Source organism: Armigeres subalbatus, chromosome 3 (assembly GCF_024139115.2).
Source record: "Armigeres subalbatus isolate Guangzhou_Male chromosome 3, GZ_Asu_2, whole genome shotgun sequence".
Lineage (NCBI taxonomy): Eukaryota > Metazoa > Arthropoda > Insecta > Diptera > Culicidae > Armigeres > Armigeres subalbatus.
In genome coordinates, this window is record NC_085141.1 from 391,750,692 (window position 1) to 391,771,999 (window position 21,308).

Below are 21,308 nucleotides of genomic sequence, written 5' to 3' on the forward strand. Positions count from 1 at the left end.
CTACAAAATCACGCATGTCCGATGGCTTTGGGAAACTGATCGCGCTTTTAACGGCCAAAACAACGTAGCTTTATTAACTACATAAAAAAAAGAAGGATTTAAGCCCAAAATTGAAAAGTTACGTGGAAATCTAGATCAATAAACCTATCCTTTATAAGCCTCAACTCAAATATGGAATGTTGAAGTAGCACAATGACAATGACCGACACCAAGATCAACCAGAATCACAAAAGAGCGGGAATGTATAAAAGGGTAAACAATATTTTTTGTAGAGTTGCTCAATTACAGCCTTCAGAAAACTGCATTTGATTTATTTTTTCCAAATACTACATCCGAATCGAAATATCATCAGAGTAAAATCCTTCATCCATATGTCATAATAACATTGGCTCTCACGTCCTGTGTGAAATTGGAAATCAACTTCATTGTAGTTCCACTGAATTGGATTTTCTTTTTAATCATTTTGTGTTGGTGTTTTCGGTGATGCTCAATATATTTACAAGCCATTTGAAAACCGAAACAATCGGTGTATTTTATTACGTAGTATTTTCCCGGCCGTAGTACTAATAACCCAAGCAGTAGAGAATAACAATTGTTTATCATATTGTGTTATTGAGTTTAACATTTTTTTTAGCATGCTATTAACTTGGTACAAGATGTTGTAACTAACACGTTTAACAAAACTGTGAAACATATCGCCCGCTATTATAATTTTGTTTGGGAAAAATTCGAGTACAAGAAAAAGATTCAAAATTTGTCTAAAAGTGAGAAAAGTCGTAAATTATTCCATCTTCCAATTTTTTTTTTTGTTTTCCAAATAACCAGATGCAAATATGACTTCATTGCCATTATATGCAAAATAAAGGGTGATGGAGACGCTTGGTTAATAAACTTGCATTCGGGATAATTTATTATTAGAAAAATAATCGGAAATCTAATCAAAGAAGAATCGAACTTCTAATCTTCTAGTCAACTTCTTGGCTTGGCAACTCTGCTAAGTTACAAAGTCCAACTCAGTTGAATTTTCCTATCTCCACATAGCTTAAATCGCCTAGACTCGAGAGACACTCAGTGATAGATGTACATTGTACATCCATCCCCTCCACCGTCACAATCTATGCTCTAGCCCAGCAACAGCCCGAGTGTATCATAAATTTTGCATTACCCCCACCACCGACTGGTGCGTACGCACGCACACTGCAACTGCTGCATCCCGAGTGCACCCAAAATGCACTCACCCGCCGGGCCCAGACTCTGCTGCCATCCACAGAGTCTCAATAATCTAAAGACGAACGCACATAGGCAGAACATAGCGAAACCCTCCCCTCGCCTACAGTTTCGTCTTGCCTGTGACATGCGTCGTTTATGCTGTTGATGCTGTGTGGAGTTTGTTGGATTTTTTGGTTCCGTTCGCACATTGCATTCGCGTTGCGATACATAGAGCATGTTGTCGCTTCGGTAGATGGTGCATTTTATGCTATGTGCAATCCTGTCGAGCTGTTGGGTGTTGAGCTCCGACAGTGTATGGGTGAGTGATAGTGGAGTGTGCGCAGGACAGGAATATCTGCGATGAGGTGAAAAACTTAGAAGGGATGAAAAGGACGTCCTCAGATTGCGAGCGGGTTAAAGCAGTGGATGGTGGAAGGTAGTCTCGATTCACTGGGAAAGGCAGTGCGGGAAATGTCGGAAGGTCGGATGCGCGGAACTCACCGTCAAATTCGGTGGCATACATACACGATTCGTACGTAGAGCCGAAGTTTGGCCTGGCAGGCGATAGTTTGTCGCGTTTCTGAGTTTGTTTACGGCTTTTCGAACGAATTGGTTTGGCCAGTAACCGAAAGTCAGTTCACGTGTGAACAGCTTCTTCATTCCGCTGCTGTGTTGCAACAGTGACGTTTCGAGTTAGTGCCCGTCAATATCAAAGGTCAAACATTGTAGGAGATCATAAGTTTTGCCACTTTTTAGGCAATGTAATAATATTCAAAATAAACAAGCAAGTGACATATTTTTGAATTCAATGTGCAAAAAGTAACGTTTCATAAAGTGATAAAAGTGTTTCCACCAAGGTCCACGTGTGCATACTGAAAGCGTTACAAGAGTTGAGGCGCAAAAGTGCACACGCAACATTCCACTTGTCACGCGTAGTGCGGCATTCTGTCGTCGATCGTCAGCGATCGTGCCAAGAAAAGGCACTCATACGCACTTTGTGATCGTCCCTCCGTGCGATCCCTTTCGAGGGAACAACACAAACAGCATCGTGAAGGGAACTCACCCACACAACAGTTCTTCTTCTTGATCCCGAATAGCAATAAGAGTGGCAGCATAATCGCATCGCAATCGCAGCACTGCAGACGACGGTGTGTGAAAATGAAAATAAAACTATCAAAACAGTACGAAATGAAATTTTGTTGAGTGAGGACGAAAAAGTTTGCCCCTCTCCGCGCGAAGAGATACAGTGTGTGAGCCCCAGAACAGCGGTGGGCGCGAGCGTGGTGCACGCACACAGGAAGTGCAACGGTCAAAGCGAAACTGTGCGGCGGAAAAGTGAGCAAGAAGTCAAGTGCGAGTGGAGAAGAAAATGAACATGTGAAGGGCGAATAGCTGCAAAAAAAACTTCTGTAAATTTATATTTGGGAACAAACTGATAAACTAAGTGATAAATAGTAAAGAAGAAAACAAACTGAACAAATGACGAAAGTGTAACCTGTTAACAAAAAAAATCAAACTAATTGAAATAAGTAGTGCACGCTTAATTAGCAAAATTATTTAAACAGTTAGAAAATTCCCTCGCACAGCAAAATTTTGGATTTATATTAAAATCGATCCTTGAGAAAAAAACACCTCATTGCTTTACAATAATTGTTTCGGACCCGCTGTGTTTGAGGTAGTCAAAATTTATAAATTGCTCAATCCATCTAATTCTGAAAGCAAAACGAATTACTGGACACACAAGTCAAAATTTCTACAAAAGTGTGTTCAACCAAACTGAAGAAAATTAACGAATTGTAATAATGATCCACTGCCTGGCTGAAGCTGTGATCCTGAAGCAATACGTCTGACAAGCTAATTAGCAATCTACAACCGTTTGAAATAAGGTAAGTTGAAAATGTTTATCTATCACAGTTCTACATTCACCGGAGCAGAATCTTCAACAGGACTTAGACAAAAACGACGCTCTTACGGACAGACATAAAACGAAAAAATCCTAGCACACATGTTCCCAAAAAGGGACTTTTCGCGTCCTTTTACTGAAACTATACCACATGTGGCTGTTTTCCGTATCTACTTCGTCGATTTGAGTGCATTAAATTGCACAACGCAACTCCGACGCGAGTTCTCGCTAGGGAAAAAAGGACGCTTTCGACATCGGGTTTTGGATACACGTTGACTGGATGCGAACAAGCTGCAAACGATCCTCAGTGATCTCCGTGGCAGATGTTCTGTAATGTAGTTTGGGTATAAAAATAGCTAAGGAGGAACTAAAATGCCCACCGACTTTGGCTTAGCGAAAGCGAACAGACTTACCAAGAGATGAGATGGAGGCGCGTGATTGTTGACGATCATTCGCACAGCAACCCTTTACGGTTTCTCTCGGGGGCTTTATTCTAGCAATAAAAATCTATCATTATTAGATTGGCATTTAGAAGTCTTCGTAGGTTTGATCCAAATAGCATTTCTGTCTAGTATAATTGATTGCGATGAAGTTGGTTGGTCTTTTGGTTTACCAAAAGAAGTATTTTGCTAATATTTCGCGACAATTAGCGGTCAGGAGTGATCCATCCTTTTTTGAAGAATCAGAAAATAGTTATTGTCTACTTCGGATATTTACAAATATTAAGTACACTATTTTTTTCTCAATTTAACGTGTAACAAATCTAGACAAATAAAATCGGCTGTTCGATGCTGAATTTAAATTTCCTTAAAAACAACTCGAAGTGAGTTTTTAGAGTCGTATAAAAATGTCTTCGGCCCAATAAAGAAAGAGTTGGATGTGTCTCCATTGGAAAAGCATTCAAAACAACACAAAATGGCTTAACTACGTAAAAAACAACCACGCACGTGAACAGATCAAAAGTGCAACGTTCGAATAAGTACGGCGTAACATTGTCGAATCGTAAAATAGAACTGATCATGTAGAGAATACTACAAGCTCAGACACAAATGCAATATAGCATCTAAGTCATAAAAATTACGCAAGCATATTGACATTGACATCTCAATCAATTCTGTACACAATTCCTTTTTGAAAACAGGAAATCCTTAAATTGGATAATCATTAGTGCCCTAAGATCATCCCGTACCAAATGGCACCACACAAAAGCTGCCGAGCGGCGATCCGGAAATAAGGACCTCAAAGAACTTGACAACTTAACTTCTGGCTCATCGTTTTCCCATGGCTCAGGGCCACCAGAAAACAATAATCCCCAAATTCCCATCCCGGCCTTTGCAATTCAGCATAGGATGCAATAATGGCACACTACTGAGCGAGAAAAAAAAATAGAAAGAAAAGAATCAAGCCGATGATGCGGGTGATGCATTCTTTATGTTCTGATTTTCCGCATTATATTCGATGTAAAGTGCAAAAATCCCCCGGTCCTATAATCCCGGCATGCTTGCCGTAAAACCAGCAGCTACGAGTGCGTACGATCTCCTTTTTCAGGTATACAGTGCCCTTTGTTTGACCCATTTTTGACGAGCGTTCTCATAGCATTTTTATGACCTTACCGAACGTGGTGGTTTTGCCAGGGATGGAAGAATCCCGATGAAGATGGCCCTAAAGCGTAGGGCGAAATTGTGCAACTTTTACTTTTTTTCATGAGACTGGGTGTTGTTGCCTCATTTTTTTGTGATGAATGTTCCGAAATGATGCTCAGCTAGTCGGCTTATTATGCGGTGTGTGTGTCCGAACATGGTTTTATAGGATTAGTAACTACGATTGTTCCTTCAAACAATTTCAAGTTGATAAATTGCAAATTTACGGAAAACTTTATCGATTTCAATTGGACATTCAATGGGCTTAGCAGATTTGACTTTAAGGGAATAAAAATAAAAGTCTCTACCTACTAAGCCATGAGATAAATTTAAATTTGAATCTTTACGCAATCGCGCATCGATTTGGAATTGAGCGAATAAAGCTCCACATTGTTATTTCTTTGAATTCAAAAAATTTGTTCTAGAAAAACTAAATTAAAACTACGAAAGCAAAATTGTTTTGTAACACTCAGTAAAGTAAATGTAACTCCGTCGCAGGTACACCGAGTTTTGCGAACAAAAATTAACGCAATTTATTTGCGCTCAAATAACTAGTATTAAGTGATTGCTAACAAATATTTCAATAGATTAATAGTTTTGCGTAATTTTCGGCATTTTTTTGACAATCAAACGTTAGAACTATCATTAACTAATCATTACGAATTCACATTAGAACACTTAAAGCTACATATTCATTTGCGATTTTGATATACGTTGTTTTGTAAACAAACTTATTTTTCACTGATTTCTAGTAACGTTTTTCTACTAAACTAATCCTCTATACCTAGATAGTTAAGTTTCTCGAAGGTTTTAAAAGTGAAAGCAACGCCGAAATCCACACTGCATCGAAATCCGTCCACTTCAAGAGATGTCAATAAGTTATAGGAGATTTAAAGTAATCAATTAACAAATAATTTATCTTATCCTGTTCAGTTCATATGCTTGACAGCCAGATTTTAGAACATTGAGATGGAAAGTAGGCTTTGAAATTAAAACAACATAAATCAAAAACAAATCACCACCCACCAAACGCATAGTTTCCCGGGCAGAAGCCATACACAGAATAACAAAACATGATATGGATTTGATTGATATAAGAGATAAAAGAACAGGCAACAATATCAAATATTTGCACTGAAATATCATTTGAATATCAAGATATGCTATGGATAAGAACAAACTAATGGCACATGATATTGATCACTTATTACAAATAGCAAAACTTGATCTCCTCATGATATTTTAGTGCAAAATATTGATATTGTCGTCTGATATTTTATCTCTTATATCAATCAGGTTCATATCTCATTTTGCTATCTTATCAACATTTGATATTATTGAGCTATTTTCGTCTACTCGGGTTCTGACGCCGCTTTTATGTGAGTACAACATAACTCCATCAAAATTAAGTGCAACTAGATTAAGTAATGTAAGCGGAATACAAATCAAAGGCATCACTTCTAAAGGTTCGTATTTAACTATTTGCAGTGGTAGTTTACTCAAATAGTCTGCTACAATTTATATATTTAGTTAAAAAATAGCTGTATGGATTTTTACCCTTGTATTCAAAATGCGTTGCTTAAATTTATTATTTTATCATATTTTTTGTAATTTCTAATGTGTAAACGTGCAAACTTCGAAAATAGAGGCTTTCGCGCTCCTTTTTTAACGATAAAAATTTGCATTCGTTTTCAATTTTCCAGACCCTTTTTCACATACTGAGGTGCTTAAGTGTACGGATTTTAATGCCCCACGGTATCATAAGTTCTTGTTTAGTTTAGTTTCTGTGTTTTAATTCGCCATAATGTTCGTCAGGCGATTACAATACTTCCGCTCTACCAATAAGGTTTTGTTTACTTAGCTCAGTTGGCAGCCGATGTTCAAAAGATAGATTTGACTCTACTTTTTGTGCAACTATTTCTAATAGACTCTGATAGAAAAAAAAAACTTATGTTATCAAGCATATGCGGAAAAATTACAGAAACATATCGCTTATGAAAAATTGCATACTCCCCTCAATTCTATCAAATGTCCTCCTGTAGACACTTATATTCTTTAGTACCAAAAATGAGAATCAATTTTGCTAAAACTAAAAGCACTTTTACGAAAAAAAAATAGTACCATTGACGCCTCAAGATCTCCACAAGATGCGGACTAGAAATAGTAAATAATTTTCTTCTGATAAAGGTTTGCGTCTACTAAAAGCGCCTTTTGAAAGAATGTCTGCCATTAATGCTGTCAAATTTACCGCCACAGCACTAAACATTTTCCTCTTGAAGATTTTAGATCTTCAGAAAATTGTATTCACAATCGCTACGTACCATATACAATTTTTTTCTTATTTTTTATCTATTCCGTTTATTTGACAAGCTCAGACGTGTATAACACTTAACGGAGACGAGACTCTTTACGATATTTACGATCGATATCTACAGTTTTTTCTTCACTAAGAGCACTTTTCTAATGAACACGCATACGAACCACTAGCATTGAGTAAACGCCACGTCTTGCCTCTTAGCATTTGTATTTCTGAGAATGTTTGCTGTTGTTTATATACTCTCTAAGAAATGCACACCTTTATGAAGAATTCGAGCTCTCAATATTTGGCATAACTAAATAAGAACACCACAAAACTCTAGAATTTATCTCCTGAGGATTTGCACTGTTTTTTTTTTTTTTTGTAATTTTGCTTCCCGATAGATTTCAAGCATACATATTTAGGGGGGCCCTCCTTAGCCGTGCGGTAAGATGCGCGGCTACAAAGCAAGACCATGCTGAGGGTGGCTGGGTTCGATTCCCGGTGCCGGTCTAGGCAATTTTCGGATTGGAAATTGTCTCGACTTCCCTGGGCATAAAAGTATCATCGTGTTAGCCTCATGATGTACGAATGCAGAAATGGTAACTTGGCTTAGAAACCTCGCAGTTAATAACTGTGGAAGTGCTCAATGAACACTAAGCTGCGAGGCGGCTCTGTCCCAGTGAGGGATGTAATGCCAACGAAGAAGAAGAAGAAGATATTCAAATTTGCCACAAATCAATGGCTTTTTCATTATAGATTTGTTTTTCGTTTTTCAAAAATGTTGCGCCCTTGAAGATCTAACATTAATGAATGGGTCCTTCCAAAGTACTGTCGCGCACGCACTAAACCCTAAATAACCAGCATCACTGAATAAGCTTGTGCTTGCAAGCTTCTTTCCTGTGGATTTTTGCTCGTCTGGGATGCGTTGCTTGGGTTGCCTTTCAATTTCTAAGACGCCATAAGTCACAAATAATTTTCTTCCACTGAGAGTGTCTTTCCGAAAAAATATTCGTTCTTAATAGTCCGCATCACTGATCACCATACTGGCAACCCTCCAAACTCTTAAATTTTTCGCTCATTTAGGATGCGTTATTTGTGTGATTTTACGCCCCCATGAATGTAAAGTCCTCTATGCAATGCAGCGGAACGGTAACGGAAACGGCAGGATTCGTTAGTTTGCCCATACATTTTCTATCAAGTCTCACCGTTTCTGATGCCGTTCCGCTGAATTGTGTTTGAAATTTAACTCATCTAGAAGGCACCTCCTTAATCATAATGCACTACAAGTCAATAACTATTTAATTCTAAAAAAATACAATGTCCAGCATCACCGAGCACGCACCAATGAAACTCTCAAATTTTCCTCCTGAGAACTTTCGCTCATCTATAGTTTTAATTTTTTCTGCATCCCACTGATAAGGAATATACGAATTTTTCGACACTTCCAATTAAATAATAATTTACTTCTGAATGAATTTCCGCACAGAAATTTACCTAAGAAGCATTTTTAGTGGGCTGATATTCATTAAAAAGTGTCGTTGCTAGTTTAGAGTTTCAACAATTTAAATTGTGTGAGAAAATGTTTATGGAATAGATAGAAAATATAATTAATGATGCATTATAATGAAATATATGAAAAATCATCAATATAAAAGAATAAAAGAAAAGGTAAAATGTGTATATGTGTAACATATCTATTAAATTGTGGCAAATCTGTGTAGTGGGTAGACATCCCTTCAGAAATTTCGGTCATGGATTGGGATTCTTACAAATGGCAGAAAAAAATGTATCCCAGGAGAGTAGAAATGGAAATAATTTCCTATAAATAATGTCAAATTGTTATATGCCTCGTTAGTGCAGTATATTGTGCAAACTTTATTTTATTCTTATTTATGTAACTCTGTTTAATCATACTTTTAGCTACCCTTCCTAATTTGTACAGGAAAATATGACCCGAATCGCACTTTCAAATTGTAATAACATTTTATCGCGACAATGTTAAGATCTGAAACTTTTTTCTATTTCGTGGAGAACTATAGTCCTGAACGTTGACCTACTTTGTACGATCTTTCTGAAGAGCTAAAAAAAAACTCACACTATTCGTAAACCCATAAATTTTTCGATACTGATCTCAGATTGTTGATCGCCACGCTTTTATGTACGAAAATTGCATAATAACACCGTGCATGCTACAAATACTATTTCAGAGGGGGAAGGGTCGTTTGGCCGAAACCCATTCGGCCAAAAGCCATTTGGCTGAATGCCACTAGGCCGAACAAACCATTAGGCCGAAACTCATTTGGCCGAAAGGGTCGTTTGGCCAAAAGGGTCATTTGGCCGAAAGGGTCATTTGGTCGAAAGGGTCATTTGGCCGAAAGGGTCATTTGGCCGAAAGGGTCATTTGGCCGAATAGGTCATTTGAAAAATGAGAAATTAGGAATGAGAAGAGAGACGTCTCACTTCTCACTCTTCGTTTTTCTCTTCTTCCTGTAAAAAGTGAGAAGCGCGAAATGAGTATTGAGACGTCTCCCTACCCACTTCGCACTACTCACTTTTCACAGTGAGAAGTGAGAAATGAGTAGTGAGGCGTCTCACTACTCACTTTGCCCTTCTCACTTTCTACAACGAGAAGGGATAAATGAGGAGTGAGCAGTAAGACACCTCACTTCTCACTCTTCATTTTTCTCTTCTCACTTTTGACAGCTAGAAGACATGAGGAGTGAGACGTTCATATGACCTATTCGGCCAAATGCCTAATTCGGCCAAATGTCCTATTCGGCCAAATGTCTAATTCGCCAAATGTCCTATTCGGCCAAATGACCCTTTCGGCCTAATGACCCTTCCGAACTAATGACCCTTTCGGCCAAATGACCATTTCGGTCAAACGATCCTTTCGGTCAAATGACCCTTTCGGCGGAATGACCCTTTCGGCCAAATGACCATTTTGGCCAAATGCCCCTTTCGGCCAAATGACCCATTCGGCCAAACAACATACGGCCTAGTGGCATTCGGCCAAATGACCCATTCGGCCAAATAACTTTCGGTCTAGTGGCATTCGGCCAAATGGGTTTCGGCCAAACGGCCCTTCCCCATTTCAGAGAAGTCGGATAACGAAATGCAGTCCATATTTCTACAAAAGTTCTAGGTTCGTCAAATCATTCTGGAATTCAGACCAATTGATCTACCAAGTCAACTGGGCGATACAAAACCAATATCAAACGATTGAAGCTATGAGCATGATTGACGATTTAGAGATGTCCAAATCAGATGTTCTAGGTTCTCCAAATGTTGTTTACTTCTGGGCCTGGGAACATCGTCGCGGTTTCGATATCACATTTTCACATGTGGCTGCATTTTATTTTTTTTTTAATTACTGTCAACACCAGCATAACTGTCCCATATCCATTTCATATTATTATGGGTCTGTTATGCTTGCAGTGGCAGAATATTACAGAAAATAAAATTCACACACTCTGATTTAAATTTTGATATCATCAATCATCAATCATAGACAGATAATATAAATAAAACCGAATTTTCAAATAGCAATTTTTCTCAGTAAAGGCAAAAATTCAAATTTGGGTGTATGAAATGCGTCGTACATATGAATTTTCTTGGTAAGATCTCAATATTTTAGTTCGTGGGCTGATTTGTTCTATGCTGCTGCTGCTTCAGACTCCTATCAAAACATTTGATTTAAGAGTGAACATTTATTTTTTCTTCGTCCCCTACAGTTTTTGACGATATTCTTCAAGAATCCTTTTGTAAGTCAACCCTAACCATTACGCGAAACAGTGCAAAAAACTGCAAAGGAAATTCCCACGCTCTCACTTATTTGAAGATTCCTTCACAGTTTCATATCTCCAAACAGATAAAAATTTGCATAACGATGCATCCCTTTCCCATTTCACATTGCTTTCCTATTTTCCGGCACGCAATTTGCGTAATCTGGCATTTTTATGCACCACGTTGCAATCGCAACCGGCTCCGTTCCCATGCGCTTGCATCCCAATTCCAAATCTGCACACATCGTGCTCGAAGGGACTACGTCGTCCCGTCGTGACAACAATAGGCGATGATAGTTTATTTATTCCACATTTGCCGCAAACATCCCTTTGTCAGTATAAAGTTGATCGATGTGAATGGGAACGGGGTGTCATTCATTGCAACTTTGTGCTAAACAATAATAAAATGCTTCCGTGTGAAATGTCCCTTGAGATGGTCTCCGCCCACTCGTTTTCAAAATTGTTCATGGAAAAAAATATGATTATGAGTTTTTGTTTTTGAAGTTCGATAAAAAGCAACGCGATTGAGCAAATATGTTGCGGTTAGGAACCAGCATAAGCAAGAACGATTCGGTTGGTTTCCATTACTTGATATGAAAAGAGAGCTGAAAAAGTATGTTCATTATTAAGAAAATAACTTCCGGGTACGCACAAAACACACATTTCGCTTCCAAACGAGGGTGCAAAAATGCATCGTGTACCGAAAAAAACGAAAGTACTTTGACCCTTGCGTGGCCTTTTTCATCGCTTTCTAATATTTTTAGATTAAAAAAGCGGGGTGTGCGGTATAAAATGCATCGGTTGTACAGAAAATGTCCTCCGATTTTGTCTTTCGTTTCCTGGATAAATTCCTTTTGGATAAATTGAAACTTCATAGTGAATGTGCAACAATAATGTAACATTATTTTTTCATATCCTGCAATTCCATGTCTTGAAACTACAATTAAACAAATTCATAAGATGCGTATGCATTCTTCCTCCCCTACACTCAGCACATACCCGGCACAATCATCTATCGCGAGCAGTGGGTTTACAACCGCTATTCTTGTCTAGGATAGAAAAAAAGGAAAACAAGAGGGAGCTCACCAACATTGCCACCAACCCTCATTTCCGCCAGTCAGTTAGTGGCATGGCATTTTATTGCATCTCACACGCCGTTCGATCTATTGTGCTCTCCAATTCGGGAACGTTGGTGTGTATGTCTGTAATTGGCCACCCGCTTCCCTATCCAGAATTGTGCAACGAGTGGTACCCTCGTCAGCGAGGTGATGCATCTAACCCCTGGGTAAGGCGGGCACAAATGATTGTGTCATAAATTTTGATCCACTGATTAGCACAAGCTGATTGGCGTTAATTAACCTATTACTGGTAGCAGAAATGAACAGCAGCGGTTTTCACTTTGACATGACTGTGAAAATTTGAAAAACTTCCATACAAAATTTTACTGTCTACTTCGCTGACTGACAATGCAGAACAACAACGTCAAGCTTGCCTTCAGTAATAACACTAATCGCGAAATAGCCCCCGATTTTATGCAAATCACTTGTCCTACCATACAATTACGCTCCCATTGGCTTTCTCTGCCCTTCATTCAACAATTCTGCACAAAACAGCAAACGTGAAAAAAAGCACACAACCGATCTGCTGGAATGAAAAATGGTTCTAGTTTTATGTGCCTTCCACGGACCGCCAACGGAAACGTGCCACAGCAGTCAGCGCACGCTCCTTGTTCAGCCCTCCGCATAACTCTTTGGAAAGGCCTGGGAGTTGTCATGGTAAAGCGCACCTTAGACAGGTTAATTCTGCAACTCAAGATGATTCTTCAAAATTCTTTGCAGCCTACAGTCAACTCTCCCTGACTCGATGCTCTGTAACAAATATTTTATAAATCGAAACAGAGCTCAATGACATGTCAATCTCCTACGAAGAGAAGGACGTCAAATGTAAAATAAAATTGACAAACAGCGTAATTTCGTCAAGTGGGATGGCATTGATATCAATTCTGTTGCGTTTCTTTTCACATAACAGAACAGTTGTCATTGTTAACAATATGTTTTACCGTTAACAAAATAAAAGTTTCGCCAGCATCCATACACAGTAAGCGCATTTTATCCCACACAGAAGCCCTACCACGCGAACCATGATATGGCCAGAAATTTCCCGAATCGTAATTACCGACTGTTTCCCACACACAACCCACCCAGAAGACGGCGACGGTGTGGAGGCCACAATTTCGTGTCTTTCCGTTCCTGCTACGTGTTTTTTACGCCCGAAAGCAGGCAAAATAATAAAATTTGCAAAATTTAAGCTTCCAAGAAGCGCTTCAAGTCCGACGCTTGATTAGTCACGCGATGATTTTTCCCGTGTTCCGTTCCGCTGTGCCGTCGGTTGATTGTAATCACGATTGGGTTGTAAGAACATTTTTCGCTACTTCATCGTCTGAAGTGGCTCCATGCCTGTAGTTATTGGTTGGTGTGGTGCTTTCATCGCCACCGCGCCACCATTCTTTCAGTCACATTTCGCGGCGGTCCGAGGGTATGTGTAGGCACGTAATGGAAATTCCCACTCTTCCTTGTGCCCTGACATCATTGGCAATGATCTGAATCACATGGCGCTTTTCCACCGACTGATTGGAAACGCTTATCACTACGTCCCCAGCAAGACGGTAAACAAAAACAAGTTAGATGACCTTGAAAATTAGCGAGTAGCATTACCCATACTGACTATGCGACGTGACTCAACTATCGTAGACTTTGTCTTCTATCGTTCAATGATACTAAGCATGTTTTCGTTTTCACAAATTTTCAGCCAACCTAACCCAAGGACTATTATTCATCATGGGTGGTAACGAGGCACAAACCTACTGTCTACGATGGAATAACCACAAGTCCAACCTGGTCGAGATTCTCGATGCGCTCATCAAGATGGAATGCTACGTCGACTGTACGATCTACGTCGACGAGCAGATTCAATTCAAAGCGCATCGCGTTGTTTTGGCGGCCAACTCGCCGTATTTCCAAGCCATTCTGCAGGACGTTCCCATGGACCACTGCACCATTTTGTTTCCAGGAGTACAGGAGTTCGAAATGCGAGCACTTCTCGAATACATGTATACTGGGGAAGTGAATGTTACACAGGCCCAGATTCCGCGGATTATGAAAATTGCCGAACAGCTCGAAGTCAAAGGCCTGTTCGATATGGCCGATATCAGAGGAAGATTCGAGAATATGGTTGTTGAGCATGAACGTGATCGAGAGGAACCATACGTAAGCAATAATAACTACAGTACGAAACCGCAACCTCCACCATGTAGCAATCAAGAGTCACCGCCAGTAATTTCTACATCTACCAACGTTTCCATTGCTCAAAGCAGTAGTTCATCACCGCCGTATACCTACAAATCGCCTTATACAAGCTTGTATAATCGTACCAGTCCAACAGCGATTGAAACAGAAAAGGACCGTGATCGCGACCGTGACCGTGAACGAGACCGAGAGCGAGAACGAGAACGCGAGTATGAAGAACGCGAACGTCGTGATTCATTGTCCTATTCTCGCCCTCCTCCACATCCAGCATACCCACACTCGAACGAACCGTCGCTAGATGAACAACCGCAAACTTCATCCTCCTCAATCCCCCATCCATCGCAGAGTCTTCGGTGGTCTATGCCCGGTCAAATTCCAGTTACCATGCACCAGCCCCCGCAACTCCACAATGTGCTCAGCTCAGTGTACGACTCCAGCTCCGATATGAACCCACTCAAACGCAAGAAGCTCCAGTCCATGACCACCATGCTGCGGGACACACCGATCCTAAGGAACGTTCTTGCACAACCGAATGCTGCTGATTCCTCGCAAACTCCACCCTCGCCATTAGGAATGGTACAGCTTCCGGGACTGAAATCGGAAGCAGTCGGCACTGCCAACCTTTCCGGACACCATCGTTCTTCGGAACTTGCCATCAGTCATCACTCCAACGGCGGCGGATACAAGGTAGACTTTACCCCAGTAATATCTATATTTCGAATCTAACATTCTTTCGTTTTGTCCACAGCACATAAAAGAGCCACTATCCCCATATGGTGATAAATCGTACGATGATGATGCCATGCTGGAACCCCGCCTAAACTACAGTGCCGATGATGCACGCCTAGCGTCCTACGTCCCGCACCAACAGCAGAAACCCGAATGGAAGCGATACAAACAGTACACCCGAACCGACATCCTGAACGCGATCGAATGTGTCCGCAAAGGTATGAGCGCGCTCCAGGCGTCCCGCAAGTTTGGGGTTCCTTCGCGAACGCTCTACGATAAGGTAAAGAAGCTCGGAATCACAACCGGGCGACCAATGAACCGGACGATAAAACGAAGTCCAAGTTCCGGTGGAAGCCCGGCACCATTCCCATACGGTCTGAGCGGGGCATCGCACATGTTTGGTCCGGGTCATCCGGGAGACCCACAAATGCCATCACAATCTCAAATGCAGCATGCCGATGACGACAAAGCCAGAATGATGAATCACGCTGGTCATCATTTACCACACCCAGCTGCAGCCCTTCTCGATCCTTCGTTCCTTCAACAGGCTTTGGAGGCACGTGGCGGGGAAGCGCTTCAAGCTATGGCGTTCGCTGCAGCAGCACATGCTGCTGTAAACGGAATCAACACCACCCCAACAACGCATGGTTCCAATCGTTCACCTAGTCCAAACGTTTTGATGAAGTACATGCGTTCGGTGTCGATGAGTTCCCCGGAGGATCGTGAGGTGCCTCGTGAACCGAGCGAAGGCGACCGTCACCCCCACAGCAACGGCTCCGAAGGTTACGAACGGCTGGAACGCAGGCCTAGTGAGCATAAAGATCTCAGAGACGTGAGCGGCAGTACCGATGATATCGTGGAGGATCTGTCGATGGCAAGGCGCGAGCACGACTCGGATCGTGGATCAGTGTCACCACCTCCCATGCCACCGAGTCACATGCAACCTCAGCATATCCCGCAGCATCACATTTCCCATTCCGTGTCACAGCCTCCGCCTCCTCCACCACCGTCGATGATGCCGCCTCAGCAGCAGGGTGTAATCGTCCCGGCTCCGAGCAAACTCAAAGATGATTATTCGATCAAGCGAGAAATGATGACCGAGCCGAACAACGCACCACCAATGGAATCCTCGTAAGAATTTATGGTTTTGTTTTCATTTTTTTCATTCGTTTCTTCCATTTCATAGTTTGGCAATCTATTGCCATGCTGCTCTGAAGAAGCGTTGAAATTTCTTTTCGTACTATTGTGTTTCCTTACAAAACAAAAACATCTGAACATTGAACTTTTCTAACATCTAAAGGAATGAAAACTAGTTCCCTTCGTTACCAATACGGTTATGAAACATATTTTTTTAAACGTGTAAAGAGAAAAGTAAACAAAAGACATTTACAAAAAGCTCAATTAGAGGGAAGTGTATTGGATTGGTATGAATGGGAGAATTATTTGTTTAACTGTAATACGGAACAATACTAACTACCAAGCCGCGCAACATAAGTTACCTTGAAATAACCTGATAAAGCAATCCCACCTATTATTGTTTACATTAGAATAATGCTGTATTTTTTATATCTTCTAGGATGTCTTGAATAGTCAATGGTTATTATTTATAGTGACAGAAAACGAATCTATTAGTTTAATTTTCACTAATATTGGCGGGAGATATGTTGACAAATTTTGAAGAAATTGTTTTCTTACGTTCTACACTGTTCATTATAGTTGAACTACATCCATCAACTGTTTGTTTTTGAAAAACGAATTTGATTTTCAATGACTTTTAGTCCAGGGAAATGTTTTTTTTTTCTTTATGGCTCTTTATTCTTGTGAGAACTGAGTCTACCGTTCAACTGAGTGCTCCTAAAAGCATTCCCAATTTTCTTATTTTAATACTTACTATGCCAAGCATTACATGAATTCGAATCACTGTCTCCGGATTGGCAATCCAACCCATTCTTCAGTTTTGGTACCCCATGGTTATTGATTGTTCGAAATATAATTTTGTATCTAACACAAAATTTCGAACAGAAACAAAACACATCGTTAATTGAATTCGATATTGTGTTCATATTTTACTAACGTGTAACCCACATAGTGGGTATTTTTGTGCGAATTGAATTCGGATGTTTAGAACTTTAAATATACTGCGACGAAAGAATTGTAATTCGTATCATTATTAACAAAAAGCTTTCCAGGTTCCAAGTAATAACTTAAATTCAATGATTTCGCATGTCCCTCTCTCTCTTTAACTTTGATGTAAATTGTGTTGAACATTGAATATAATTTCTTTAAATTTTAATGTCAGTGTCAAACGCCAGAATTATTTTTTTTTCAAAAATACAAAAACCTCTACAAAATAATCAGCAAACAGATAATGCAATAGACTGAACTAGAATACTAACAGCGAAACCCACTATTGAGACCATTTTCAAAACTTTCAGACAACTAGCGTATATTACCGAGTGCAATAAATCAATTTGTTTAAAACTTTTCACAGAAACTCTTATTTTGCTTTAATAAACTATTATAATTGTAAATTATTAATTTTCTATCATATCAGCATGCGTATTTGTTTGTATTTAATTTCTTTTTTTTTACAAAAATTAACATTTTATTTCTGTACTATAGCACGTTACGAAAAAACGGAGAGAAGAAATCATATCAGGTTCCGTACTAGACAGTAATTTTCACAAGTTTTGTTTCATTTGATTATTAAATTGGATTGAAACAAAACAATGGGATCCCATTGAAGCAAAGATTGTAAATATCTCTAAAAGCGGAAATCCTTGTTATACGTTAGTTAAGCCTGCGTTAACGCACTCACAAATGTAGAAGCAAACACTTTAAAGAAAAATCAAAGTCTGTACTATTACTTTAGGAAGTATCCTTCATTATATCCTTAGGTCGAAAAAAACTTTTTTTAGGCCCAGAGCTAAGCAAAATCTTTGTTATGCAACTATCACCAACGAGTGCCTATGGAACGAAAACTCCTGTTTATATATACATATTTATGTTCAATGCCAAGACATTCGGACTACACAAGGATTGTTAATTTGTGAAGCCATATCTCAATCGGAATGTAAAGCAAAAAATCAAGAAATCGAACATTATTAATGGTAACTGAAGCATAGCTCTAAGAATTAATTGATACCTGTGTTGTTAGACCTAGATGTGAAAAAAATCAATTGAAAGAAGCAACCTATTAGCAAAAAATATCTGGAATTCTTCGTAGCATTAATGTGTTTAGTGAATAATTGCAAGAAATGCCATATTTGATTAGTTTTGTAGACTGCAAAGAGGAAGCATATGGAAGAAATTAATACATTTTTCTTTTCAATGTAAAACAAGACTGAATAAACAAAAATTTGTTATTAACTGAAAATAGTGTACGAGAAAGGCAAAAAATGAATAGGATCGAAGTAGGAATGAACACTTAAAATGGATAAAAATTAGAACCACAAACCAGCAATGAAAAAATGGAATCTATTAGCTCGAATTGCTCATTAGGTTGTATCTTTGATTCCGTACTTCGTCTCTTTCGTTAACTTTTTATTTCGAATAAATTTCAAAGACTGATTTAGACTTTTTCGCCTTTTTTGCACTAATCGTTTACTAAGATATTTATTCACTATCAGAAGATATGAAGAATATGAAACTGGCAGCGCAAAGTTCTATTATGATTTACAAAAAAAAGCTCACATGTAGCAGAATGGATAGTTACAAAAAATAGTGCTGGGGTGATGCAATACTACACGAGGAAAATAACACCTACACTTGAATAAATCTGAAACCCTGCGGACCATTGCGGAGGCCAGTAATCGGAAATGAGAAGTGAACCAGCGATCATTTCCACTAATCAAAGGAAAAATATTATTGTTAACGACTCGAATTGAGGATGTTTAGTTAATTATCGCGACTATTTTGTATAAGACTAATTACGAGAGAATGAAACCTAATCACAACTGTTAGTGGTAAAATGAAATCAAATAATCAAAAGCAAGAAAAAAATAAAACAAAAAAGTTCCAAACACAACATAATCGTTGCCTAGATGTTAGTTTTAGTACTTGAGGCGGTTTGTCGCATAGGACAAACCCCATTATGAGTGGTACACTGTACCAACAGGAGCATGTCTAGATGTGTAGTTTCAATTTTGGTTTAAGTTACGCAAGTGAAATGGGAGATAAAATATGATGATATGAGATATGATCGATGATGAACCCATACGGGAAAAGCGTATGATTTTAAAGGAATTTTTCTTTTTGGAAAAATAAATGTATTCTGTAGCTGAGAGAGATACCAATTATTGGATGGGTAAACTTTATATTGAATGTATAGAAAAGTGGACATAAAATAAAACACATTATAAAATTAAACTATTTCCTCTTTTTTTCTAACTATATCCGAAATAACTTGAATGCAGGCATTGAGTATTAGAAATTATCAGAAGAGATCCCAAAACAAAAATGTATCCAAATAATAGACAGAGAGGTGTGAAAAACTTTCCCACACTTCAATAAAACATCTCAGCCAGATTTGGCGAGGGAGAACGCACTTAGCAGCACTAACCTATGATGTACCACGCGCCTCCACGTAACATAACGAGAGAAATGGGCGCGTGACGATGTTCCTTATGGGTAGGGTAGTATCCACTGTATATGTACTGTGCAGATAAGAGAAGTAATGCTCAAGGAATGATTACATCAACGCAAGACCATGCTGAAGGTGGCTGGGTTCGATTCCTGGTTCGGACTAGGAAATTCTCGGGTTGGAAACTTTCTCTGGGTATAAAAAGTATCATCGTGTTAGCTAAGTGTACGTAAAATCCAACAACAATGCCAGTAGGGGCTATGTCCAATGGCTTCTTGATGACCCTTCCCCAGGCCACTAAGTTGTGGTGTTGGCGTAGGATGGGGTGGGGTTGGACATAGGGCTCTGTTGAACTACTTCAATAAGCTGCATGTATCCGCAGGCAGGTTCCACCAAAGCCACCAAGTCTTGGTCAAAATATGCAATAGTTCACATTGGATGTGCGCTTTATAAGCTTTGTGTATGTCAAGGTGGGTATGCCGATGCATGTGATGCAGAAAGCACTGACGGATTCTACATGGCCTAGTAAAATTTATTTTCGAGAATTCGAAGAAAAGAGTAACTCACGAAGGGTTTTTTGGAAACAAACTATACTTTCCAGTACTGTGACAGAATCCAGTTCACTGAGCGTGCAGAGCAACATGACGAGCAGTGCTGTAGATCAACGCGTGTAACAAATACTGCATCTGCATCTCTGCCAGATATTTCATCATTATCTGTAGCCGCAAATTTCGAAAATACCGTCGTAAAGTTCGTGACCGTTTACTATCAAAACGTGAAAGGAATCCGTACTAAAACAAACGAGCTTTTACTCAAACTATGTACCTGTGAACACGATGTTATTGTGCTCACTGAAACGTGGTTACGCTCCGATGTCGCTAGCTCAGAGTTCGCAGCAAACTACTCAGTTTTCCGCTGTGACCGAAATGCCGCCTTCAGCGATCTTCAGCGTGGTGGAGGGATCTTGATAGCAGTTAAATCCGGCTTAAACTGCAATTCAGTGGAAATCGCAAACTGTGTAAATCTCGAGCAAATCTACAGGGGATGTCCAAAATAACTGGGATAGGCAAATTGTGGGCATAATTAGATGTGTTGTAACTATGTCAATGTTATCCGATTTTGACAATTCAGAGATGCCTGAACTAGAAATTTAATGTAGTTTCACCATATGTCCATGGAACCGACCATGGTCATCGGATACCGGAGATATTCCGGGGTTTTCGAAGGTAGGTTCTGAACCGTGAATTTGTGGTGGGTATTAGAATAAGTTGTGGTTAAAAACAGAATAATATTAGTAACCACAAATAAAGTAGGGCTCTTTCTGATTGGAACCATATGTTAAAATTCGAAATCGGACCAGGATTAAGTGAGATATGGCCATTTGTTTAGAATCGGTGCCGATCGGGAGTTTTAAAAGGGACCTGGCCACAAATTCATTTGAATCAAGCTTTTTGACCGATCTTCCATTATGATTACATTCCAAAAGTCTTCTGATACGTCAATAATGAAAAACCAATTAAAAAGACGGATCCTAAAGTCGCTGGGGTGCCCCCGGGGAACCTGTAGAAGGGGACATTTCAGTTTTAGCGCCAAAACTGGTCATTCGATTCGTTTTTCATGGTTTTCTATCAGGAAGCGAGGTATGAATATACAATGAACCACTGACGGCTTTGACCGATTCCGGGACTTACGGATTGTCCCCGGGGAACCTGTAGAAGGGGACTTTTAAGTTTTAGCGCCAAAACTGGTCATTCGACGGTTCGGTTTTCATGGTTTTCTATCAGGAAGCGAGGTATGAATATAAAATGGACCACTGATGGTTTTGACCACTACCAGGACCTACAGATTGTCCCCGG

General features: G+C 39.6%; 1 protein-coding gene across 1 annotated transcript; it reads left to right on the plus strand.

Moving 5' to 3' along the window:
• Positions 1-1,814: 1,814 nt before the first annotated feature.
• LOC134226782 (uncharacterized) lies at positions 1,815-19,238 on the plus strand. The gene is made up of 3 exons (XM_062707763.1): positions 1,815-3,095; positions 13,645-14,828; positions 14,890-19,238. Exons 2-3 carry the CDS (start codon positions 13,674-13,676, stop codon positions 16,003-16,005), a joined length of 2,271 nt encoding a protein of 756 aa, XP_062563747.1. The 5' UTR covers positions 1,815-3,095; positions 13,645-13,673; the 3' UTR covers positions 16,006-19,238.
• Positions 19,239-21,308: the final 2,070 nt, after the last annotated feature.

Bases quoted from the DNA above. Each gene is read 5' to 3' on its own strand.
- LOC134226782 (XM_062707763.1), top strand. From the start codon at position 13,674: ATGGGTGGTAACGAGGCACAAACCTACTGTCTACGATGGAATAACCAC. The intron at 14,829-14,889 runs GTAGACTTTACC...TTTTGTCCACAG, and splicing joins CCAACGGCGGCGGATACAAG to CACATAAAAGAGCCACTATC.